The following is a 24069-nucleotide window of genomic DNA, read 5'->3' on the forward strand; positions in this document are numbered from 1 at the left end:
CATCACTTGCACAAGAGTCAGTCTTGACGGCTATATTTTATTTTAGCTCACTTTGACCGAACAACTAAACACCAATTGTGTGCACTTAATTTACAGTAATGTTTTACATGTGCCTCCAGTAGTCTAGACATGGCATTCTGAAAAATAATGCATTTGTGGAATCGGAGTTAAGAAATAAAATCCACCATTTTGCCACTTGCTGTCAACTGAAAATGACCTCACAGTTGCTCAGTGCTCAGGTAATGACCAATCATGGCACAGCTTCAGAAAACAGGTGAGGTGATTGGCCCTGAGCAACTGTGATGTCATTTCCGATTGATAGCACGTGGCAAAATGGCCGCCCGTTCAGATGGATAAAAACTGGTTGATTTTGCTTCTTAACTCATATTCCACAAATGTAATATTAAGAAGAATACCATTTTTTGGCTGCATAGAACATGTTTTTTTGGGTTGACTTGGGTTAAAATATAAGGCCTGAGCAAAACTTTGTGCCCCAAGGGCCACTTTTGAATTTTAAAACAGACAGACGAGCTAGATTATTTGCAGAAAAGTACAATTGTGTGTGTTAAAATGTGTAAAATAATGAATTTTCATATTAAATTAATCAGTTCATTATACAATTTGTTTTTACTTCTCTCTCAAAAATATAACAAAAGCAATTAAATTGAACAGGTCATACGTCTCATAATTGGTCAATTTTATTTTTTTAATTATTCATATTCGCTACCTTATCCTATATATCACAAAAGGCCATTTGAACAAGGGTGTGTACACTTTTTACATCTACTGTATCCCAGTAGGATACATTTTACATGAGCCACTTATAATTCCGTCCTTGCAAAATGAATATACACCTTGTATCATAATTTCATGTAATTTAATGTTTATTATTGAGGTTGTAGATGGCTGTACAACTTTATTGCATAGACAGTGCATTTTGTTAATTTGTAAATTTTTAGCCTAGGAGGGGGCACAATTTTTCATCATTTTTGGGGGGTTTGGGGGTGGAGGGGTGTCAACATAGGACTACACACTTCCTAACCAGATATCTGGCAAAAATGCTATTTTAAATATGGACAAAATGTTGTACATTTGAACTCATTAACTGCCATAAATTCATTTTTAAAAAAGATTATTAAAAATTAGGGGCAAGAGGCGATAAGAATTATTAATTGTAATTAATCGCGGGACTTCACTAGTTAACTCACGATTAATCGCAAATTTCATATCTGTTCTAATTTAAACTAATAGAAATAGTTTAAATTAATTTTTGACGTTTATAGCCGTCAATGGCAGTGACTCAATTAAAAAAAGAAAGAAAAAAAGATTATTACAAAATTCGGGACATCAGGCTATTAAAGTTTTTAATCGTAATTAATTGCATAACTTCACTAGTTAACTCGCAATTAATCACAAATTTCATATCTGTTCTAAATTTACAATAAAAAAAATCGAGGTTTTCATACTCTTGTTAACAAAAGGGCGAAGAAATGTTAAATGAATAGAAATAGTTTAAATGAATTTTTGACGTTTATAGCCGTCAATGGCAGTGAATCAATTAAAAAAAGAAAGAAAAAAAGATTATTACAAAATTTGGGACGTCAGGCTATTAAAGTTTTTAATTGTAATTAATCGCATAACTTCACTAGTTAACTCGCACTTAATCACAAATTTCCTATCTGTTCTAAATGTACAATAAAAAAATACTAGGTTTTCATACTATTGTTAACAAAAGTGGAAAAAAAGTTTAACTAATAGAAATAGTTTAATGAATTTTTTACGTTTATAGCCGTCAATGGCAGTGAATGAGTTAAAATATTAATTTTTTTATCATACATTTCTCAATGCATGTTGTATAAAAGAACTATTATCGAAATCCAACAAAAGTTTGACTTTATAAAACAATATAGCACCCTCATTGCCTTCATGTGGTGAATGGTGATATTGTATAGCAACTTAAAAAGAAAGTTGATCTTGACTTTATTTTTTGGTGGAAATGTAATCAAGGGGCCACTTAGAGTGTGAAATTCCTTTTCATACAATTACTGACTATAATTATGATTTTGCTATTGCGCTAAAGTGGGTTATTGATAAACCATGGTACATTCCACACAGTAAACCCCATGACCTACTGTATTGAATCTTACCAAATAATGTACATGATGTTATACTCTATCATGATGAGGATGGGTGTTTTTTTTTATCCTTTGCAGAACCAGCGAGCAGCCGACACTAGCTGCTGTTAAAGCGAAGGCAAACGTGGCCATCTTGTTGCAGCTCTCTATAACGGGGTAACAAATTGTTCTACACGCTCACAACACTTTTTTTTTTTAATGTGTACCTGTACAGAATTGATGGCAAAATCTGTGTGTGTGTTTCTGTTTTCCAAGGCAAGCTCAGCCCTCCCAGGTGCAATTCCGCGGAAAGGCCAAAGATCAGAATTCCATGAAGACGGAAAGTGACATCGGAAGTCCCCTCATACATCAGATCAGAGTGAGTACACAAGACGGTTTGACATCCTCCATAGTGTGACTTCTTGGTTCACATAATCCCGCCCGCCTCTTTCAGGTCATCAACATTGGGAGGCGCATGGCGGACGTCGGCACCGCCACCCTGCACATCGACTGGCCCAAGACCACGGCGCAGAACAAGTGGCTGCTCTACTTGACGAAGGTCACCGCCACAGGCGTGGATCACATCGAGTGCACGCCGAAATCGGAGATCAATCCTCTCAAAAAGGTCAGTGGGGACCAAGGTTGTTTTAGTTAACTAAAACTAACGGAAAAAATCGAACTAAAATTCCCCAAATAATTTTGTTAACAAAATAAAATAAAAACGAAAATGCTTTTTAAAAAAATGAAAACTAACTGACACTACATTTGATGTTTACAAAACTAACTAAAACTAACAATAATTATAGTAAAAATGTAATTTGTTTTAGTCTTTGGTAATTAATTTAATGCATGAGCCTTTGGGGATGATTTTAAATGTGATTTCAAGTAGATTTATTTTGATATCAAGCGGAATAAGGACGTTTTAAAGTGTGCCACACAAAAGTGACGTCATCTAGCAGCAGCCAATAGAAAAGCACCTTCAGATGACGCTGCTCCCGTGGTGTTTTTTTAAATATTGCGCACAAGTAATACACACATAAAAAACTAAACTAAACTAAAACTAATACTAAAACTAATACTAAAACTAATACTAAAACTAATACTAAAACCAATACTAAAACTAATACTAAAACTAAGTAAAACTAAACTCAAACTAAGCATTTATGAAATAACTAAAACTAATAAAAACTAACTGAACCACCTTGAAAACTAATTAAAACTAACTAAATTTAAAAACCAAAACTCAAAACTAAAATGAAAAATTCCAAAACTATGATAACACCTGGTGGGGACAAATTGGGATGTGACTTAATGTGACTTAGGCCTGCACTGTAAAAACTCCCATGAAATTTAGCAGTGGTAGCCAGAATTTTCCTGTAATTACTTTTTTTTTGCATTGTTATGATATTTAAGTGTTTGTCGTATAGTTATGATTAAAATTATGAATATAGGCAATTATAAATATATTTTGCGGATGTTCACGGTTTTTCCCTATTCGTGCTAGGGCTCAGAATCATGGGAATTACTGTTTGCGGCACCAGGTGGGCATTAGTGGTCGCACTCTAGAGTGGTTTAGATCTTGGCAGGCAAGACATTCTGTGTTTGCTTCGGTTGATCTGGGTCTCACTCTGTCCCACTGTTGTATGGTGTTCCACAGGGTTCCATTTTGGGGCCCTTGCTGTTTTCGTTTTATTTTTTGGCTTTTTATTGTACTCCTCTACTAGTTGGTAAACAAAACAATAAACCCATTTATCTGCTTTTCGGTATATTTTTATTTGGTGTTTTACTGTGAAATTTTTCTGATGTAAAATATGGGCCATGGTTCCATTTTGGGAACATAGATCTGATCTTGCTTGACTTTTTGTGTGTGTTTTTAAAGGAAGTCAGCAACAGCAGGATTAGCAGGGCCTCAGAAAAGACCCAGGAACGTGATGGAGGAAGTATTTCACGTTTGGTGGACAAGAAGAATACAAAAATTCTGGTAAAAACTAAAATACTTTATCACTGGATTTGTTTCACTCATCTTTTTCATCATAGTCATTTGAACATTGGAAAACCATTTATTTGTGTATAGAAGGACTGATGGGGGGAAAAAAATCGGAATTTTAGTATAGTTAATACTTAAAGTTGAATATAGTTTGATGGTTGGATGTTTCAGTCTTGTGACGATGGGGCCAAGTGTGTGAAGATCAAGTGTCCCCTGCGAGGCCTGGACGGTAACGCAGTCATCACCCTTCACTCCCGCCTCTGGAACGGCACATTGTCATCGGTAACAGCACACTTCACACAACAATACTACAAAACTCACTCATAGACGCAGTAGAGTTCAAAAGTTTGGTGTCACTTAAAAACCTTTATTATATTTTTAAAAAAAAATGATGATAACATTAAATTATTATTATTAAAAAACAGTCTCGGTGTTGTTAATGTGGAAAATGGAAAAACTGAATGTGTTTCTTTTTTTCTTTCTTTAAAAAAATAAAAATAATGAATAAATAAATACAACTTTTGAAGGGTGGCGTATATGCATTTTATTTTATATTTATTAATTAAAATAATAAATAAATACAACTTTTGAAGGGTGGCGTATATACATTTTATTTAAAATTTATTTATTTGTTTATTACATTTTCACTTATTCTGAAGAGGGATCAAGTACCCATCTTTCCATATTCAAGCCAAACCATAAAGACATAAAAAAATATATGCGCATGCTTTAACATGATGATTGGACATTGAGGGGGGGTTAATATCAAGTGATATTTTGTTTTTATAATTTGAGTTTCAATAAATAACATATTACAGATTTGGAAAGTCCCCAGTTTGATTTTATTTATTTTATTTTATTTTTTAAAACACCTCCGAGGCTCTCTTTAAGTGTTTCACGAGTGGCTAACTACCTGCTGCATGCTATCTATCACTGCCAATCACTGTCAATACCGTCATTTCAACACTCTGGGCCTGAGCTCATCTGAGGTCTGACGAGTCCACATTTCAAATAGTTTTTGGAAATCACAGATATCGTATTCGTGAGCATCATCACTTTCAGGGACATCCATATTTATTTTACCAATACAATGCCAAGTCACATTTTGCACATTTACATCAGCATGGCTTCATTGTAAAATAGCCCAACAGTATATATATATATGTATATATATATAACATGTGTTGATATGCATAACATTGTTTTCCTCTCACGTCATTATATTGCTGTTGTTTTCTTAAACAGGATTACAACAAGCTGCACCATGTGGAGGTGATCGTCAAGGCGACTCTGCATGTTGAGAGCACAAGAAAAAACATGGTGCTTCAGAATACTGAGACCCAGGTACGCGCACACACTCACATGCAATGTTTCTCCATCAAGAAGAGAATAACGTCCATTCTGATCCGTCGGACTATTTCTTCTTTTTCCCTCCCAGATGCGACTGACCGCGTTCCCTGAGAGACGTGAGGCCCAGTACGGAGGAGTCCCGTGGTGGATCATTGTCTTGTCTGTTCTTCTGGCCCTGCTCTTGCTGGCTCTGTTGGCTTTCCTTCTCTGGAAGGTACAAACACACGCACACTCAAACGCGCATGTATAGTTCAACGTGAGGCGATTATGTGACGATGGTCTAACAACTTGCCTCTCCTCAGTGTGGAGTCTGTGGGAAAAAGAAAAAACAGGACCTGTCAGAAAAACAGAAGCTGACAACAAATGCGTAAAGAAAAGAAAAAAATCCTAAAGAAAGCAAAATGTGAGGTTAATTTTGTCATTAATGACTGGAAATGGGGTGCATATTTCTGCCGCTTTGTGGTTCTTGGATTTGGGCTTTCCTCACTCGGTTACATGAATGCTATTATTGCAAAAGTTGACTTTTTTTTTTTTTTTATGGCTCATGTGACTGTTAATTTGCAGTGGTACCTTTATTCACGAGTGCCTCAACTTCAAACTAAAAAAAATTAATAAATCCCTGATGATTTTTTCCCCCTGCTTTGCGATGCAGTGCAATTATACAATTTGCAGAAAAATACTTTCTTGGGGCCCAAAGTATATTGGGGGCCCTGTGAAGCTTGCCTCCCTTAATCGGGTAAACATTCGTCAACATTTATAAACAAAATATTTTACATATATATTTAACGTTTTTAAAACTCACTTTATTAATTGCTAATTATAATTTTCTTCAAAATAATTTAATTAATAAAGAGGAATTATTTTACTATACATAACATAGTCAATATTTTTAAATGGATATAATAAAATAATTGGTTAATTGATTAAAATTAATGCAATAATGAATACAATTAAACAGAATGATTTATCATCGTCAAAAGGTATTTTATTTGTATTTATTTATTGTATTTATATTTATATTTATGTTTCTAAAATAGGTTGCTTAAAATTATTTAGCTCTTTTTTTTTTTTTTTTAGATATTTAGATTTTCCTAAATATAAAATGTTTTTTGTAAATAAAAAATTAAAAATATATATATTTACAATACGACTTAGACTTAATTCTAAAAATGTTTAATTCAATTGTTGGTTAATTAGAATGGAATGATAAAGAATGATTTTTGAAAATTTAATTTATCAAAACAAACACCACATGCACAATGTTGCTGTTTTTGTTTTTTAATCTTATCTAAAATATATAAAATAAATAAATGACCAGGCTCGTCTATTTTAAAATTCTATAATTGGTCAAGCCTGGCTTTTTATTACATTTATCTGTAATGCCAGCTAAGGGCAATAAAATAATTTATAAACTGGGTCCTTATCCTTGAAAAAATGAAGTTGCTGAAAGTTAGAGAAGTGTTGAGAGTGAAGCGAAATAAAATCTAACAGTTGATTTTTTTTATGAATTTTTTTTTTTTAGTTATCTTAATGCTGTCTGTTTTTACATAGCACTATACTGAACAGTTGTCTTTTCCTTAATAATTCATTTGAGTGGGGAGATATGATTTGAGATCTTGAACTCAGAAGTCAAGGTACCACTGTGCATGCATGGCCTTGGGGAGGTGCCGCTTAACCAGCAATGACACATTTACAGTTTTTATATGCTGTTGATGTCGAGTCTCAGGCCTTCCTTCTGCATCTCACTGACTTGCTTTTTTCTTTGGTCGCTGTTGCACTCACAGCCTCTTCACACATTCACCCTTTTCTTCTTCTTCACGCCGACATCTGCTCATATTTCTTTCCGTAGTGCGGATTCTTCAAACGGGCCAAACGCGAAGAAAAGGTTCCCAGTTACAATGCAGTCCGGATCAAACGTGAAGACAGAGACGTGAATGCGGATTGGCAAAACCTGGAAAAGAAATCCTGGGTGACAACATGGCATGACAACAAACATTATTCTTAATTCTCAATCACATCCTGGTGAAATGTAAATACCAAGACCAGATATTTTTTTGCTCTCTTTAAACTTTGCGCTTCAGGGGCTTATTTTTAGTCTTAAATGCAAGTAAGTACTCATTGGAAAGAGTGTTTTACATTGAGATGGTCCTGAACTACTATGGAGCTTGTTTTGTACATTTTCTTGTGTTTTGCGTGCGGGGTGGGGATTGGGGAAAGAGAGGAAGGGGGGGGCAGGGAATTTATACATATTTTTTTTTAATGTTAGCATTTTTTTTGTATTTATTCACTCAAGGGGAACTTTGTTACGTGCTATAAAGACCAAAGAGTCATGTAATGCAAATGTGTGACTTTTTATTTTCTTTTTCCCAACAATGCATCTGCCTTAATTAGTACAGTATTGAGTGACTGCAGTGTGTAAAAGCAAAGTGGAAATTGGCAAATGGAATAAAATTCAAAAAATAAATTAAAGTTGCCATACTCGTGTGTAATGTAACAGTTTAAAAATTAAAGAGAGTTGAAAATGGACTTTAAAGCATTTTTATTAAACATGACATTTAAAAGCATACATAAAGTTAAAGTATAAAAACAATTAAACAAGTGCTGTAAGAGTGAGATTTTTGGTGTTCTCGCATCATAAGATAAAAAAAACTTCTCAGGGAAATGCTAGCCAAGATCACCCTTTTGTGATATGGCAAATGCACGCCCATGCTGGTGGAAATGGAAATTCTTCAGACAAGTCCTTCTAGAGGAGCGACTCGCTCCTCGCCATTCTTCCGCTACGTCGTAACAGAGCAGACGTGTTCTCGATCACCACACCTTCGCTCTCAACATTTCTCTCTTTCCGCTTGGACGACTCCTTGCGCCTTTTCTCCCTTCCGCGCTCTTCTTTGTCCTCGCGTCGCTTCATCTCCTTCAGCTTCTTCTTGAGAGACGCGCGGTCACTCTGGCACACACCCATGGCCTGAACAACACAAAGGAAGCAAGCTCTTGAGGGCAGCGTCCCGATGAGACCAGCTTGGTTTTACACCAAGTTGCTTTTACAATCATTTTCCACTAGAGGGCGACCAATACCCAATTGAAGACCCATACAGAATGTGTGGGTTTTTATGGATTGTTTAATCATTATTAGAAATAAAAAAAAAATTATCAAGGAAACAAGTTTGCATGTTTTATAAAGGAATTGAATTATTGCTTTTTATATAGTATTGGTGATCCAATAAAAACTCCTCAACTCTAATTCTTTTGTATGCATCTCATTCATATATGTAGGACTTTTCCGATGAACAAATGAAAATGCGTTACAAATGAATTATGAATGAAACAAACACAAATGTATGACAATATTCTTATGCTTATTTTTTGTCGTATCTTTTTTACCACAAGATTTTCAGATTCACAAAAGAATAAGCGTTAAAAAATATTAAACTACTACGAATGAAAAACGTAAAAATAAATCATTTGTTTATTTAACAAATAAACAAAAGGTTATATTTTTATTATATAGCAAAACGTGATTGATATTAGTTTTGAATCCCTACTCATTTTAGAAAAAGGCTGACGTAAACTTAAAACTAACAAAACTAAAATTGATGACAAAAAAGTTATTTTATGCATTCTTTTGAATCCGTTTACTACGGTATGTAGGAATTTTCTGATTCACAAATACTTTACTATATTATCCACATAATTATTATGAAGGAACTTTTCCCAAGAAAATGTGTGCCATTAAAAAAATTAATATTGTTGGTTTTAGGTACCGAAGATGGCTTTCCCAACACATTTATGTGAATATATCTACCAATTAATCAACTGATATTTCTAAATGTCAATGCACTTTCTTTCCCCTTCTTCTTCAAATACCCATCAATATTTATTCTGACCTTGAGCTTGTCTGTGTCCATGCTGAGCAGCTTTTCTCCGTCAACCCCTCTGGCTGCAAAGTCACTCATGTATTGCTCCATGTTCATGGCCACCAACCACAGACACACTTGCTGGCTGCTCCACTCCAACACAGGTCGACTTTGCCACTGGTTGTTGTTCACCAGCAGAGGGTCGTCATCCAAAGTCTAATAGCGAAGAGCGCAATAAATAACTAACTAAATGCATTTCAATGTTTCAAAAGATGGTCTTTGGAGAAGAACAACTGCATCAAGCGGGCGCTACGTGAAAGGAGGCAGGAAGTGGGAAAGGCGAAGATAGGAAAGGAAAGGCCTTACCTCTGTGGATGAAAAGGTGAAAGTGTGAGAGTGTCCAGAGAGAGAGTGATTGGAGCCGGGCCCCACCATTCTCACGCTATCCATTGGCGAGCCAACACGCTGCAACCAACACAGACTTTCAAACACTTGCATGCGCACACTGGACGTGACTTAAATTGACCAATACTGAGGCTGTTAAGGGGGACTGCAAACGGATAACTTTCCCACACTATGCCAGTGCAAGCACACGCAAGCTAGCATGTTAGCAGTGTTTTGGTCATACCTGATCAATTCGACCAGAGGTGGTCAAGTAAGGCAAACTGCTGCTGGACAAAGACCGCAGCGTCTCTTTGCCGCCTCTTTCCCGCCCCTCCTCCTTCTCCCTCCCTCGCTCGCCGAACCAGGCGAAAGGCAAGCAGGACGGGATGGAGGTCAGCGAGCTTGATGGAGAAACTTCAGCCGGCTCGGCCACCAGGTCGCCACAAGATGCCCTGGACATGTATTGTGTGGCAAACACCAGAGCAAGGGGAGTTTCAAACTTTTCATACCATGTGCCACCTCACAAAATATTTGCCGCTCTAAGTAGCGCCATAGAATCTGGCTTGAATTCAGGAAGTGTTCCTATATTTTTGCTAGTTGTGCTAGACTAGAATTGCTCAACGTGGCCTTGCAAAGTATGTAGTTGGGACGCTGACTCTTGATTTATTGAGCACTTTAAAACAAGCAGCGCTGTTTTCTGAAGATGGAACCCAGGGGTAGCAGAAAGAATGAAAACATCAGAGGCCCCAGAATTGAACCCTGTGGAACACCATGTTCCATTATTAATGTGAATTCAAAAAATAATAATCATGATTATTTTGTCAATTATTCAAATCACAATTATTCAAATTATTATTTGTTTGGTACAAAACAAGAAAATGTTTAAGCCTTTAACAATATTAAGACCAATTAAAAAAAAAAAAAACTGAAACACTACAATTATGTAAGTTCCTTTTTGACCAAACGGTATTTAGCTGTCAAACGATTACATTTTTTCCATCACATGAATCACATCTTAGAATTTTGATTAATCACAATAAATCGCTTAATTAAAAATGTTTTTTTTTTTTAAATCAACATTTTTTGCCTGCCAAATTTTAAGCGCACCTGTTATGTGATTATTCTTTGACATTGATATCTGATTATTCTTTTGACATTTAATGTTATGAGGACGTCTTCAACACTTTTTGATCCACTGCACACGCTCATCCTCCTCTTTTTCTAATCAATAAATTTAAATAAATTTTAAATAATTTAAAATGGGAACAAACGAACCCAATATTTTGACATGAACAAATATTCTAAATGTTATACGCAAACATTTATTAAATGCTTTACTTGAATGCATGTAGTCATATTTATTGCTCAAACACAACCGGTGCTACCTTTAACGTAGCGATCCTCTGTCAAGCTAATATTAACTCAGGGGCCGCATGGAGGAAAATATATTACCAAGATGGGCCGGACCGGTTAATTCACGGTATATAACTTAAAAACTATTGCCGTCAATTATACACAGATCTTTGCTATTTGAAGCCAGCCCTAAATTGCGAGGAGGAACTGTAAACATATTGTTCCAAGAAATAACACAAATGCAAATGAAATGCGGCAACACTTTGCCCGTATGAGTTCCTGGCGCGGGACGTCTACCTGTTTTGCATATATATTGTTCCCAGAATGCATTGCGTGGCGCAGTTAACAAAGTTATAGGATGTTAATCCATGTCATATGCGTTAGTGTTACCAGTAGCTAAATGTGTGTCACATTCAGCACATTTAGGTTTGATTAATGTTGGCCTAAAAAAAAAAAAAGTCAACAAACCATTAGTTTAAGTTGTGTGTAAAATAATGACATGCAGGTCAATTCCGTGTACAAGTTTGCTTGTGAAATGACATATTTATAAGTTTCGACTTTGGCTGTCAGATTAATTGGTCTGACATTGTTTTTTTGTTTTGTTTTTTTTTACCGTACAAGAGCATCTCGCAGGCCGAATTACACCCCTTTGCGGGCCTGATCCAGCCTGCGGGTTGTATGTTTGACACCCACTGAGCTAAAGGATCATCTGCGGTCAAAATAATGTGATTAATCTGCGTTAATACATGATTAATGCAAAAAAAAAAAAAAAAAAAAAAAGGTGATTATATTAATTAGTTATAGCTTTGACATCACTAAATAACTGTTAATTAATTAATTGGTCTTAATATTTTTAAATGTGTAAACATTTTCTTGTTTTGTAAAAACTAAGTTGAGTGCAGCTTGTCCACTGCAGTAGGACGATCATTAATTTTTTTGGTACAAAACAAGAAAATGTTTACACATTTAAAAATATTAAGACCAAAAATAAAAATAAAATAAAATAGAAACATTATAATTGTGTAAGTTTATTTTGGACCAAACAGAATTTATAATAATTTATATTTATTTATTTATGTTGGCAAAAACTTAAAAGTTGGAGTACAGCATGTGCACTGTGCAGTAGGACGATAATTTTTTGGTACAAAACAAGAAAATGTTAAACTAAAAAAAACAAATAAAAAATATTAAGACAAATAAAACTTTGAAATTTGAAACGCTACAATTATGCAAGTTCCTTTTGGATAAAACAAAAAATTTGTATTAATCTTTTTTTATGATTACGCTGATTAAGTAATTGTGGATTGTAATAACTGAAATTGTAACTGAATTTTTATTAATTGCACAGCCCTATTAAGAAGGGATTACAGTAATAAAGAAATTACACGACGTACCACAACAGCCGCAAATTGACTACTGAGCGCACCAAATTCTCTGCAGCACAGACAGGCCAAGCAATGTAGCGAGATCACCTACAGCCAATGATGGCCAAACTAGGACCTATCATCACCAATCATTTGAGTTGGTTGTGTTCTTGACCTCCACCGAACCGCTGAGACCGACTCGCCGAACCCCTGTGGTTCGATTGAACCCAGGTTAAGAACCACTGGCTAAGCTGCAAGTGTAATTCTGTTTGATTTTTTTTGCATGTTTTAACTGTCAAATGGTAGTTGTATTTTTAACTTACTGATTTCTCCCCCAACTTACCTTTAGGGGTACATATAAAACATAAGATTTCCCGCTGGCAAGACAATTTGTGAGGAAGTGGAGATGATTATTTCAGCATGTTGCTGGTGTCAGACAGAATCCTGGCATCGCCGGAAACAAACAAAAACAGAATGCTTGATAAGCAGCAAGAAAATCAATCCTACCTGGTGGACCTTCTCTGCAGTTTCCCACTCCTCCTCTTGCTCAGAGATTTTCGAAGGGCACTGTGTGACAGCAGCGGCATCAAATCACAGAAAACGGAAACATGTCTGGGGTCATGTTGAAATAATAAATAAATGTGTACCTGAAGTCAGGCATTTTCTTTTTGGATTTCCTGGATGTGGAGGACTTGACTTGGGGGTTGATGATGTTGGTGTCAGCGACGTAGACTGGGTGCGTGAAGACAGACGCGTCGACAGGACTGTTGACCGAGAAAGAGGAAGAACTGGAAAGTTCAACTTGGCTGCTCCTCTGTCCGACACCGTCCGACTGCGATCCGCTCTCCTGCAGATTTTCACCTTCTTCCTGCTCAGGAGACAATGTGAAGCATGATTGGGATGACCCCAGCACAAGCAAGTGCAGAATTCAACAACATAATTGACATAAATTTAATTATTATTACAATATCTTTGGTCACAAGATGCTCAAAGATGACGCCATACTACGAGACACGCTCTTATTTGAAGACATTCAAAGCCAGGCTAGGTTGCTCGCCGCTGCGCCTGCCGTCGGTAAGTTGGTCGCTCTGTCTCACTCGCAGTAAACAAGAGCCAAGGTCATAGAGTGCACCGAGGACGCGGGGGACACGTTCCCCTCAGTTTGATAAAGACCACGATCCTTCCCATCCACTTTCACCACGGCAAAAATCTCCGGTAAAACGAATGTTCCTGTCCCCCATCTGCTACAACTACTGATGCGTTTAAGGTACACAGAAAATGTCGGAATTTGTACCTCTGAGTCAGAATTTTAATCAACCCTCTTCCTGAAGTCAGACGGATCTTACAAGGCAAACATAGAATTGATGGTATCTGCTAATCATGTAAACACTATAGTTACATGTTTTTGTGTACTTTCACACGGCTGACAAGCGCTAGGAGCACGTAGCACGAGTCTGTAAAAAAATAGACGTCTGCTCAATGTGAAAAAAAAATAGAAAGAACACTTTCAGTAAATGTTTGTAACTTGTTTTTCTCTTGGGCTAATTAAATCTTGCGGCATGTACTCAATAAGAGCTGAATTGAAATATACTTTAAGTATCTGTGGAAATTTCTACATTATCTTTGTTTTTATTATAGCCAACAGCTCATTTTTGTTTTTTACATTGGTGGGGTTTTCAGAAATTAGTGGGGCAATGAAGAATCAAATAAAATATAATCACAACGTTTTCTCAAGAACAGACAAACGACATTTGCTCTTACCTGAATCAAGCTAAATTTAAAATAAGACATTTTTTACGCTACATGCACTATAGTAAAATCATAATAGCACATAACTTGTCTTATTTAAAATTAAAATTTCATGTACATTTTACATAATCATTTTTATTTATGTAAATTTGTTGTTGATAATTCATGCACAAATGTTAAAACTGTTTTTTTGTGGGTGATTGGCATTGCAGAAAAATAACATTATATGTGATATATTGTTTAGCCATTATTTAAATTAAGAATTTTACAATGGATTTTTTCCCCCCACATGTACGCGCACGCACGCACGTACATACATACATACACCCTCTATCAATTTTTCATCCTCCCCAGGTTACCGCCCCACGCACAGTGGCTCGATGGCATGGGTTCGAAGTTTGAACCCCAAGTGAGTGGACAGTGCAGGCCAGACATTTTCATATGCCCTCTTTTTTTTTTTTTTTTTTTTAAACTTTGAGCTCCTGCCCCAGCATAAAACTTCACTTGTGCCCACCAACGTTTAAAACCTCATACCTCTTTCTTCAAGCTCTCCCTGAGCTTTTCTCGTGAAGGCGGATGACGTTTGCACCTCTGGGCCAGCTGACCTCGCGCTATGTGCGCACTGCAGTCCAGTCGTTGTGTGTGAGGAACTGCAACGAACCATTCCGGATCTGATATACAGTAAAAGGTGAGACACACGCAAAGACAAAGTCACATGTTGACTGTGGCACACTGTGCATTGCTTAAGTGGTGAAAATGTACGAAAAATTGTCCTGTAAGCTGCTTCCGACCTGGGGCTAATGACTCCACAGCAAGGGGCTTCCTTTTACTCTCCAACTGAAAATCAGATATGCTGAAGTTTAATATTAGCTGCAATGCATTTCGAGAAGCTCTCCTCACCTGAAGTTGAAGCCTTTCAAAGGTCTCCTTGTGCTTGTTGTCTCTCTCCTCCATTTCTTGACGCAATTCTGCTTCTCTGCTGTCCGCTTCCTCCTCCCTGAGCAAACGTTTAAAAATGGAATCCCTCAGGTTAGGAGACGGCTTATTACTGTGCAGTCCACAGCTAACTGGCTAATAGAGAGGAATTAAACGATTACCTGCTCTGGTACTCTCTGACCAGTCTCTTGGCCTTGCTGTACTTGACTTCCAGGCTGTCTGATTGGCTCTGGGCATCAGCCAGTCGCTGGCTCACCACACTGCATAGTGTCTGGGCCTCTTGCCAATACCTGAGAGTCACGGAGAGGCTGCTCAAGCAACAATAAGTCATGTAGAGTTGAACTTTAGAATCTCCAACAGTGGCTCGTAGTAAGGACAACATCAATTGTCTTTTCTATGACAACCGTAGTTTTACTACTTTTGGTAAAGACATCAGGACATCTCTCATATTGTGTGATGTTGTAGCAGTAAATATGTATATTTAAATGTGCCTGGACTTGATTAGCTTTTCATCACGTTTTGTTGACCAATTTAAAAGGGGAAGTCAAGTCCAAAATCTTCTAAATATGTCCTATTTGCCCCCTCTTGATCTTAAAGCGGAATTCAACTCAAATATTCTCTTTACAGTAATGAAGTCTGTGCGGCATTCTGATTAATGTTTCATTTGTGGAATCTGAGTTAAGCAGCAAAATCCACAAGTTTTTATCCATCTCAGGGGGCGGCCATTTTGTCATTTACTGTCGACTGAAAATGACATCACAGTTGCCAGGAAAGGTAATGACCTATCACAGCTCACCTTGTTTTCTGAGTTTGTCCCATGATTGGTCTCTACCTGAGCCCTTATCTAGTGTGATGTCATTTTCAGTCGACAAGTGGCTAAATGGCCGCCCTCCTAAGATGGATAAAAACGGGTGAATTTTGCTGCTTAATTCATATTAAGCAAACAATATTAATCAGAATACAGTTTAGACAAGTGGGGGCTACATAGAACACATTATTGTTAAGTACATTTTTGGGTTGACGTCACCTTTAAACATGGCATTCTGATTAATATTGAATATATATATATATATATTTTATCCATCCCAGGGTGCGGCCATTTTGTCTTGTACTGCCATTTGCTGTTGACAAATCACAGTGCCCAAGGGTTCGGCTTGCCATTGTCACATGACCAAACCCAGAAAACAGATGAGCCGTGACGGTCGTTATCTGAGCAACTGTGATGTAATTTTAAGTCGACAGCAAAAGACAAAATGGCCATCCCGAGATGGGAAAAACAGTTGGATTTTTCTGCCCAATTCATATCCCAGAAACACAATATTAATCAGAATACCATGTTTAGACTAGTGGGGGCGTTAACAACATATTATCAAGAGATTTTTGGGGTTGACTTCCTCTTTAATGAGGATGAGTGGAATAGAATGGACAGATGGCTGTTTTGTTACTGCCTCAACAAATGCCATCAATCGAAAAAAAGGACATTAACTGAACAAATTGTGGTTTCAATCCAGCCTAAATAAGACAAAATGTAACAAGACAATAGAGATGGTATCCTACTTCTCCAGCTTGTCAGCTTTCTCTTCTCCATCCTTGACTTTTTGTTGCAGCTCTGCCTTTTGGCTCTCCCATCTCATCTTCTCTTCTTCATGTGCCTTCAACTGCATGGAGAACAACATTAGTTTTGTAATGTGTGCAGCATGTGGTGTATCCAATTCACAAAGGAATATGCTTATCCTTTCATCAGTCCAATGCCCAAAGTGAGCTATTTTTAACAAACTGGCTCAATCTTCCTGCTTCAAGACTTTGAAAACAACAAATAAAAGAGTCATTGATGTCACACCGTTGGATAGAGCAAAGACACATTTCGTGACTGAAAGCCAGTCGCTTTCCCATTTTTTGCCGTACCAAGAAGCAGACGTGGCCTGTGTCCTAATAATGCCATGTTGCACCATTTCATCGGCCATTAAAATGGGTCAGACTGTCCTAAATTTGAAAGGTAGTTTATGAATATTGGGTTTGTGTGAATGAGGGGCCTACCTTCTTTCGAGCACTTCGAAGCTGGGCTGTTGTTCTTTTCAGTTTGGATTGAAGCTATCAACAAAACAATTTAAAAAAATGTGCAGTTGCATTAAGGGTGACAGAAAAAAAACTACCTTTATAAATATTACCAAAGAGGAGAAAATATTGAGTTGGCATCTCCCTTTAATTTGCGGTAACTTACAAGCCCCATAAGTTTGTCTTGTGCTGAATATAAAGTACCTTCTGGTATTTGAGGCACAGTTGGTTGTTATCCAGATTGGACAGTACAGAAATGTCCTCCTCTTCATCCTCACTCTCATCCTCAGGTATGAAGACAACCTCAGTCACGCTGACATCAGTTTCTGAATCTGCACTCTGTTGTGAGCCCAGAAAAGAAAATGTATTACTGTACATGACTTTCTTTCTTCAATCACATCTTCTAGATTTGTGATACTGTACAAATTGAACCTTTTGTGATGCCTTCTCCATTTCCAGGCTTTCGTTGACTAAGCGCGCCACCTCACTCTCCACCCCCTCTTTGTCTCGGCCAATCAGAAACCTTGCGGCGGAGAAGAACAAATCAGATTCAATGCATACAAATACTAGTGAACACAGATGCGTCCAAAGATGTTGCATAATTGCATGGATTATGAAAGACCATTCTTGTACAAACTTTTAAGTTAGAAACTAGTGGGGGAAAAAAAACACAAGATCAATGTAAATAACTTACTTGACCAGGCCTGATGTATTTTTGAGCACTGTTGCTGCAAACAACTGGGACACTCCCACCAAACTCACACCGTCCACCTCCACAATCTGATCATTCACACGAATCCTAAATAAAACCAAATGACAGTTTTTTTTATTTTGCCATTGGCTCTATTTAAATACATCATATATTACACGCAGGCTAATGTTCCAGCTCAAAAAGAGCAGTTTGAAGAGCCATCTAATCACACATAACCCATAAAAGAAAAATGAAAATGGTGCCTGTAGGTACAGACGCTCCCCTACTTACGAACATTCGAGTTACAAACAACGGTACATACGAACATTTCTGCGCGTACAGTATGTCGAAAAATGTTCGGAAAGAGATGCTGTAAGTTAGATTTTGTATTGCGCGTAGTGCTTCTTTCCGCCGCTAATACTGACGCTTGGCGCTGTGAGAGCTCATTGGAGGCTCAGCAACGTGTCGAGGAGGAGGAGGAAGAAACGCCGGTCCCCATGAAGGAGGAAATAACTTTTGAAGCTGATTCCAGCGACGACGAAGAATCTCTCATGATATAAAATCCTCCTCTTCCTCCTCCTCCATCATCTCCTTAAGCATCGAGTACATCTTCCAAAAGTAAGTTAAACTTCATTTTATTTATCTTATTACGTACATGTACATACTGTGTGTGTCTCTCGCGCTCTCTCTCTAACATACGTAGTACAGTACAGTACTGTACGTATTCTCTCCATTTTATTAAAAGTTTTTTTCAGTACAAACCAATGCAGGTTACTTGTACAAGCCTTAAACATACTTATATAAACCTTCAATATACTTATATAGGCTTTAAACATAAATTATAATACAAAATATAGCAGTGAAGCAACTTACGAACAAATTCACCTTACGAACGATCGTCCGGAACGTAACTCGTTCGTAAGGTGGGGAGCGTCTGTACTAGTTAGTCCTAAGGACAACATAAGTAGCCCCTCAGTCTGTTTTGTGTGACTTACCAAGAAGAATTATAACAGAAGAAGACTGTTAACATTGACTTATTTTCTTCTCAGTTTCTTTTTAACCAACTCTACTAGATTTAGTTTAGAAATAAAATGTCCTGTGTTTTATGAGGGGGAAAACATGCTGCTTTTATTTACCCAAATATTTCAAAAAATGATATTTTAGAGCTGCAATTTTAATACCACAAAACTTGTCATGGTCATCAGAATCTAATATTGGCCCATGCCTACATATCACATAAGAGTTCATATTAAGTGTTAACCATAACAAATTTGTGAATGTGGAAGGAATGTTCTGTATCCTTTAAGGCCTTCACAGATTACTATGTCTCCTCTAGCTTCACAATCCACAAGTGAGTGACAGCGAATTTACATTACATGCGGTATATCCGGTCGAGACACGTTTTTTCTTTTTATAGTATAGATTTTCTTGAAAACTTCTTGGGTGGTAGCCAGTTTACTTGGGTGACCCACCCAAGTATTAATACGTGTGGGGAAACACTGCTTCACCATTAGACACTGATATATTCTAGATAATATATTTCAAGAAATAAATTGCTAACTGCACAGTGCACGATTGCATCTGAGGTGGCCTCCAAAGTTCAGTTTGTTATCATGTTCAAATATTACACAATTACCCTACCAAAGATGCAGGAAGTGTCTGAAGTCGTACTTTAACCAATGTTCTAGATAATTGTTGCAAAGGAAAAGCCAGATTTGCCATATCGTACCTTCCATCCTTTTGTGTTGCTCCACCTTCAGTGACTGTCTTGACAAAGATCCCTAGTTTCTCCAGGCCCTGGTCCGCTCCTACCCCCATTCCAATGATACTGATGCCCAGCCCATCATCTCCTGGAAGAAAGAAAAACAACAAGGCTTTAATGTTTCATACTTCAGAATTGTATAACTGGCAGAGAAGACTAACCCTTTTTAATTTCCACTTCAAAAACATCCATTTTGTCCACTCTCTTCTCCAGCTCATACTCGGCCGAGGCGGATACTGGGTCAATACCGTCATTGCGTCTGTTGTAATCTGCGTTACAGTAAGTGCTGTACACCTGCAAGACAACGACAAGAACATATCATCAACAGGGAGATATAGAAACAAGCACAGCTCATTGGAACTATGTTCTGCTATTTAGGGCTGAACAATATTATTATAAAAAAAATAAAATAATTCATTGTCCATTTAAAACTCACCTTCATACCTATTTTTATCCGTGGTGTACAACAAAGCATGAGACTTGAGCCCTTTTGTGCAATCTTTTTTCAACATTGTTATTACTTCATGATGTGCGTGAAATGTTCACTTGGCTTATGTATTGTCTTCAAATCATATTAATGTACAGCACTTTGTTTCGAAATTGCTGTTGTTTTTAACACTATGCCCCCCCCCCCCTCAGCAATTTCAACTATCGAATCAATTTCATACTGTGTAAACCACAACAGTCGAGTGATTGTATTTGAATGGAAGCTTGACAGAGTGAAGCATGTGGGATCTTGTCTTTCCTCCGCCCTGACACACTAAAAACATGGCCGCGGGCTCGCATTTCTCTATCAACACAAGCACACAGTGACACCGCAAAAGTCTGCTAGATTTGCTCACCCTGATTGGTGCTGAGGAGAAGCGGACCTTTCTCTTTGAGCCTTCTGTGCCATCTTCATCATCCTGGTCGGATAGTTTAGGAATACCGGGCATCTCTTCATATTCCAATGAAAGCTGGTTGCCTGTGAGGAGAGAAATTTCCGGATCTTGTGTTTGAGAGGTTTCACGCTCGGACTCTAAATATTTGTTCTCTATCCCACAAAGAAGCGGTTCCTTGACTCTTCCCTCGCTGCTTTCTTCTCTTCTCTCATCTTCCTGTGGCTCCATATTGGCACATTCTTGCATTTCAGGTGTTACACAAGCTTTCTTTTCATCTTCACGTTGTGTGCAAGTCTCCTTAATATCCTCTTTCTCTGAATTTTCTTGCAAAACTTCACCTATGTCGCAGTGCTCCTCTCTTTGCTTGTCAGTATGTTGGCTCGGCTCCTCCCAAGAGTGTTCATTCACCTGCTCATACTTGTCTGCTATGAAACTACAGTCTCTTGCGATTAGTTCCATCAAGCAAGTATGTGACATTTCCAAACTGGGATCTTCAAAAACGTCATCCACCAGGTCTTCAAAAAATACATTGTTACCCACAATAGCCTCTCCCTTATTTACAAGCAATTCTTTATCCTTTTCGTCACTATCATCACTCTCTGAGGATTTCACATGGACAAGCTCTGCCCTGAGAGGCTTCTCAGGAGTCAAGCTAGAGCAAAGAGACAGGCTTTCGGCCTCTTCTTTCTTCGATACACCTGCTGGGGTGTTCCCATGTTCCTCAGCGCTAAAAGGAGATTTAATTGATTCCCCACTGAGGTCATCTGACATAAGAGATTTAAGGCTTGTTGTTAAAGAGGTCTTTGGCAAGGACATGTTTATGAGGTGTTCTTTTAGGCATTTGTCTTCACCCAAGCTATCCTTTTCGTCTTTGCTTAGAGAACATTTTGACCCTCCACTACTAGCACCCGACACTTTAGTCTCAAACAACTTCCTGGTCACTGTGAACTTTTGCGCGAGAGCAGCCCTGTCTATATCCTTTATCTCTTCTGATCTGGCCGGTTTATCATGTAAGAGGGTTTCAGGCGTGGACATGCTGGCGGTGGAAATTGTTTGGAGCTGCTGTATGTTGGGATTCTGAGGAGAATGGACGACTGTGGTGCTAGAGCTACACTGCCCTGAGCCACCAATTTGTCTCAACTGCTGGCTGTCCATTTGGAGAAAGATGTTGTCCCTAATTTTAGGACCTCTGGTGCTGTGGGTTCTTCCTCGGCCACTGGTGGGGTGGGTCGCAGGGGGATCAGAGAGGCTGGTTGGTCGACCTGACTGGTGCACAGAAGACTGGGAAGAATCAGCCCTGGAGCCATGCTTTAGGCCGGTCCCACTGTCAAATGAGCATTTAATGGCGTGGAAGTCAGACTCGTATGAAATCCTGTGAGGAGAGGCACTTCGGCCTTTGTGGTCTGTCCGCATCATTGGGATACGATTGGAAGGGAGTGGGAAAAGGCTAGCCAACTACGTTGAGAAGGTAGATACCGTGGAAGTTTTTATCTTAAATATGCTGGTAAAATGAGCTGGTGTTCAAGTAGTTAAATAAAAGATGGTATCCAAAAGGCAAACTTCTCCACGAGGGGTGGTGTGAGAGGAGGTCAAATTCTAAAGTAAAAAAAAAAAAGAAAAGACACGGATGAGTAATTTGTTAAACACACAATATATACAGGTTGTCGTTAACTGTATCCACAAAAGTGAAAAGAGGTCGACTCACCGAGCATCAGAAGGTGAGCTACTCTTTGTTTGTGTCGTCGAACATGTACCAAAAGTCCCACTCGCACGCAGGTAGTTAGTTGTTACAATTAGCTTGTTTGCTGCATTCAATAACTGTAGGAAATTAACGAAGTGATATTTCCTTTTTGTGTTTTCTTGTACAATATACACAAAACGACACTATGTACTTCATTTTACAATTAACCAGTCAAATAAAATTAATTTTAACCCATTATTAAAAATCTTTCCCGAAAGTCAGTGCGTGGATTACGGAGTTTACGACCGTCAGTGAAAGCGTCGTTTACCATTTTACGTTCATGTGAGGCGCGCGCCTTTTTAAAGATTAAAACACAGTTTTCTGTTTGCTGTTATCATTATGGTTCAAAACTATAAAATAAAACCTTTTTACGTCTTACCGTGAGTGCTGTCGCTTCGGAGACATGTGCAGGCGTCTCCCTCACTACTACGACCAAGACAGACAGATGGCGACTCATGCTTCTAAATACTGTAAATGGATAATCCCTGGTAATCCTGTGTAAACGACTCCAGTAACTGTGAAACACTGACGGTGAGTGGGTACCAACACCGAGGTATCTATCTATCTATCTATCTATCTATCTATCTATCTATCTATCTAAATTAACAGACATGCACTTACCTTTACTTGTGTTGTAGCATCACCGTTGAGATGGTCAATTTCTCTTCATCTATTGATATTCTCAGAGGAAGGCCTTGTATCAAAACACACCTGTGTTCATCAACGCAAATTAGTGCATTCAGCCACCAACCTGCATGGAAGCGTGTGAAGCAAATGACAGCAGTGATGCAGTACCTGCTAATGCACTCCGGGTGTGTGAGTGTATGTGTGTCTCACCTGTGTGTTGGCACAGTGCATCTTGTGTCTCTGTGAAGCGAACTTGTATGGCAGATGGACTCAACTGAACTGGAGTGAGCTACACAAAGCAGACTGGTTCCACTCACTGTGACCTGGATCTGAATGGGGACCATTGTCCCAGGTGGCAATGGGACCTAGATGATATAAATAGTGGCCAATGAAAATGCCATCGTTGAAATGAGGTGAACCAAATGAGGCAGGGGAGGGCTGGAAAGTAAATTAAATATTGGGAGGAATTAGATTAAATTGGAATGGGAATAAAGTAAATTTTGACATAGCCAAAGGATAGTATATTGATGTTAAACTTGGATCAATTGAGATGGTTGGTTACAATTGCAAACATGTTCTTGATGGGAAAACTACACAAAGGATAATACCAAAACCCGAACTGAACTAAGCAGAGACAGAAAATGGAAAAGTGAGAAATGTTATGTAATTATTTTTACACTAATTTTCCAGTTTCCATCTTTCTCTCCAATAGTCGGTCACCTTGACTTTCACAGAGCAACTCTGTATTCTTTCTCCACACTTAAATGTTTAGTCAACATTGCCTTTTCGTGACTTCCACTTGCCATTAAATGTTTTGGATTATGTAATTTGGTGAAGTAAATTAGCCCCATGGTAACAAGGTGAAGTAGTGGCTTGCTCAGCTGCCTCACAGTTGAAAGGTCCTGAATTTGAATATCGGCCCTTTGGTTTTCTCCAGGTATTCCAGTTTCCCTGCCACATCCCCCAAATATGCATGTTAAACTTCACTGAAGATTCTAAATCAGTGGTCACCAACCTAATCAGAACAAAATGATAGAAAATTAATTTCTGAGACAATGTAATTTACATTTATTGCAAAGTCAAAGGATTTACATCATTAATCACACCATGACACTCTTTTTTTATGAGACATACTGCACCATTTTTAATTGAAAACAGTTCCTAGGTGCCTTAAAGGAATGTGACATTTTTGGGACAAAACAAAACAAAGAAGCAAAAAATTAC

General features: G+C 37.9%; 2 protein-coding genes across 3 annotated transcripts in view; one reads left to right on the forward strand and one right to left on the reverse strand.

Annotated features, from left to right (window-relative positions):
* Positions 1-7977, forward strand: part of LOC144043346 (integrin alpha-6-like) — a 27489-nt gene extending 19512 nt beyond the window's left edge. The window contains exons 18-26 of one of the 2 annotated variants that reach the window (XM_077556886.1): positions 2214-2291; positions 2391-2493; positions 2569-2739; positions 3994-4095; positions 4273-4383; positions 5347-5445; positions 5540-5665; positions 5754-5854; positions 7301-7449. In XM_077556886.1, the coding sequence (XP_077413012.1) occupies positions 2214-2291; positions 2391-2493; positions 2569-2739; positions 3994-4095; positions 4273-4383; positions 5347-5445; positions 5540-5665; positions 5754-5822 (859 nt within the window). In that variant the 3' untranslated portion in view covers positions 5823-5854; positions 7301-7449. Of the gene's footprint in view, positions 1-2213; positions 2292-2390; positions 2494-2568; positions 2740-3993; positions 4096-4272; positions 4384-5346; positions 5446-5539; positions 5666-5753; positions 5855-7300 lie in introns of both variants that reach the window. The other variant, XM_077556885.1, reaches the window with a different exon arrangement.
* On the reverse strand, positions 7974-23211 carry LOC144043345 (neurabin-1-like). The gene is made up of 20 exons (XM_077556884.1): positions 23056-23211; positions 22840-22969; positions 20439-22073; positions 19758-19890; positions 19564-19684; positions 17838-17942; positions 17576-17666; positions 17348-17482; positions 17126-17179; positions 16646-16746; positions 15250-15378; positions 15053-15149; positions 14944-14989; positions 14687-14823; positions 13051-13271; positions 12911-12970; positions 9931-10138; positions 9669-9767; positions 9333-9518; positions 7974-8413 (listed from the first exon to the last, which is right to left on the reverse strand). The coding sequence occupies exons 3-20, from the start codon at positions 21891-21893 to the stop codon at positions 8195-8197; spliced, it is 3597 nt and encodes a 1198-aa protein (XP_077413010.1). The 5' UTR covers positions 21894-22073; positions 22840-22969; positions 23056-23211; the 3' UTR covers positions 7974-8194.
* Positions 23212-24069: the final 858 nt, after the last annotated feature.

This window comes from Vanacampus margaritifer, chromosome 2 (genome assembly GCF_051991255.1).
Source record: "Vanacampus margaritifer isolate UIUO_Vmar chromosome 2, RoL_Vmar_1.0, whole genome shotgun sequence".
NCBI classification, from domain to species: Eukaryota; Metazoa; Chordata; class Actinopteri; order Syngnathiformes; family Syngnathidae; genus Vanacampus; species Vanacampus margaritifer.

What these genes read in the sequence shown, in the direction of transcription:
- LOC144043345 (XM_077556884.1), bottom strand. Translation starts at nt 21,893, where the DNA reads ATGATGCGGACAGACCACAAAGGCCGAAGTGCCTCTCCTCACAGGATT. An exon ending in AATACATCAGGCCTGGTCAA is followed by an intron (nt 17,667 to 17,837) that starts GTAAGTTATTTA and finishes CTCCGCCGCAAG; the next exon opens with GTTTCTGATTGGCCGAGACA. An exon ending in AAAGCTGACAAGCTGGAGAA is followed by an intron (nt 15,379 to 16,645) that starts GTAGGATACCAT and finishes CGTGACTCTCAG; the next exon opens with GTATTGGCAAGAGGCCCAGA.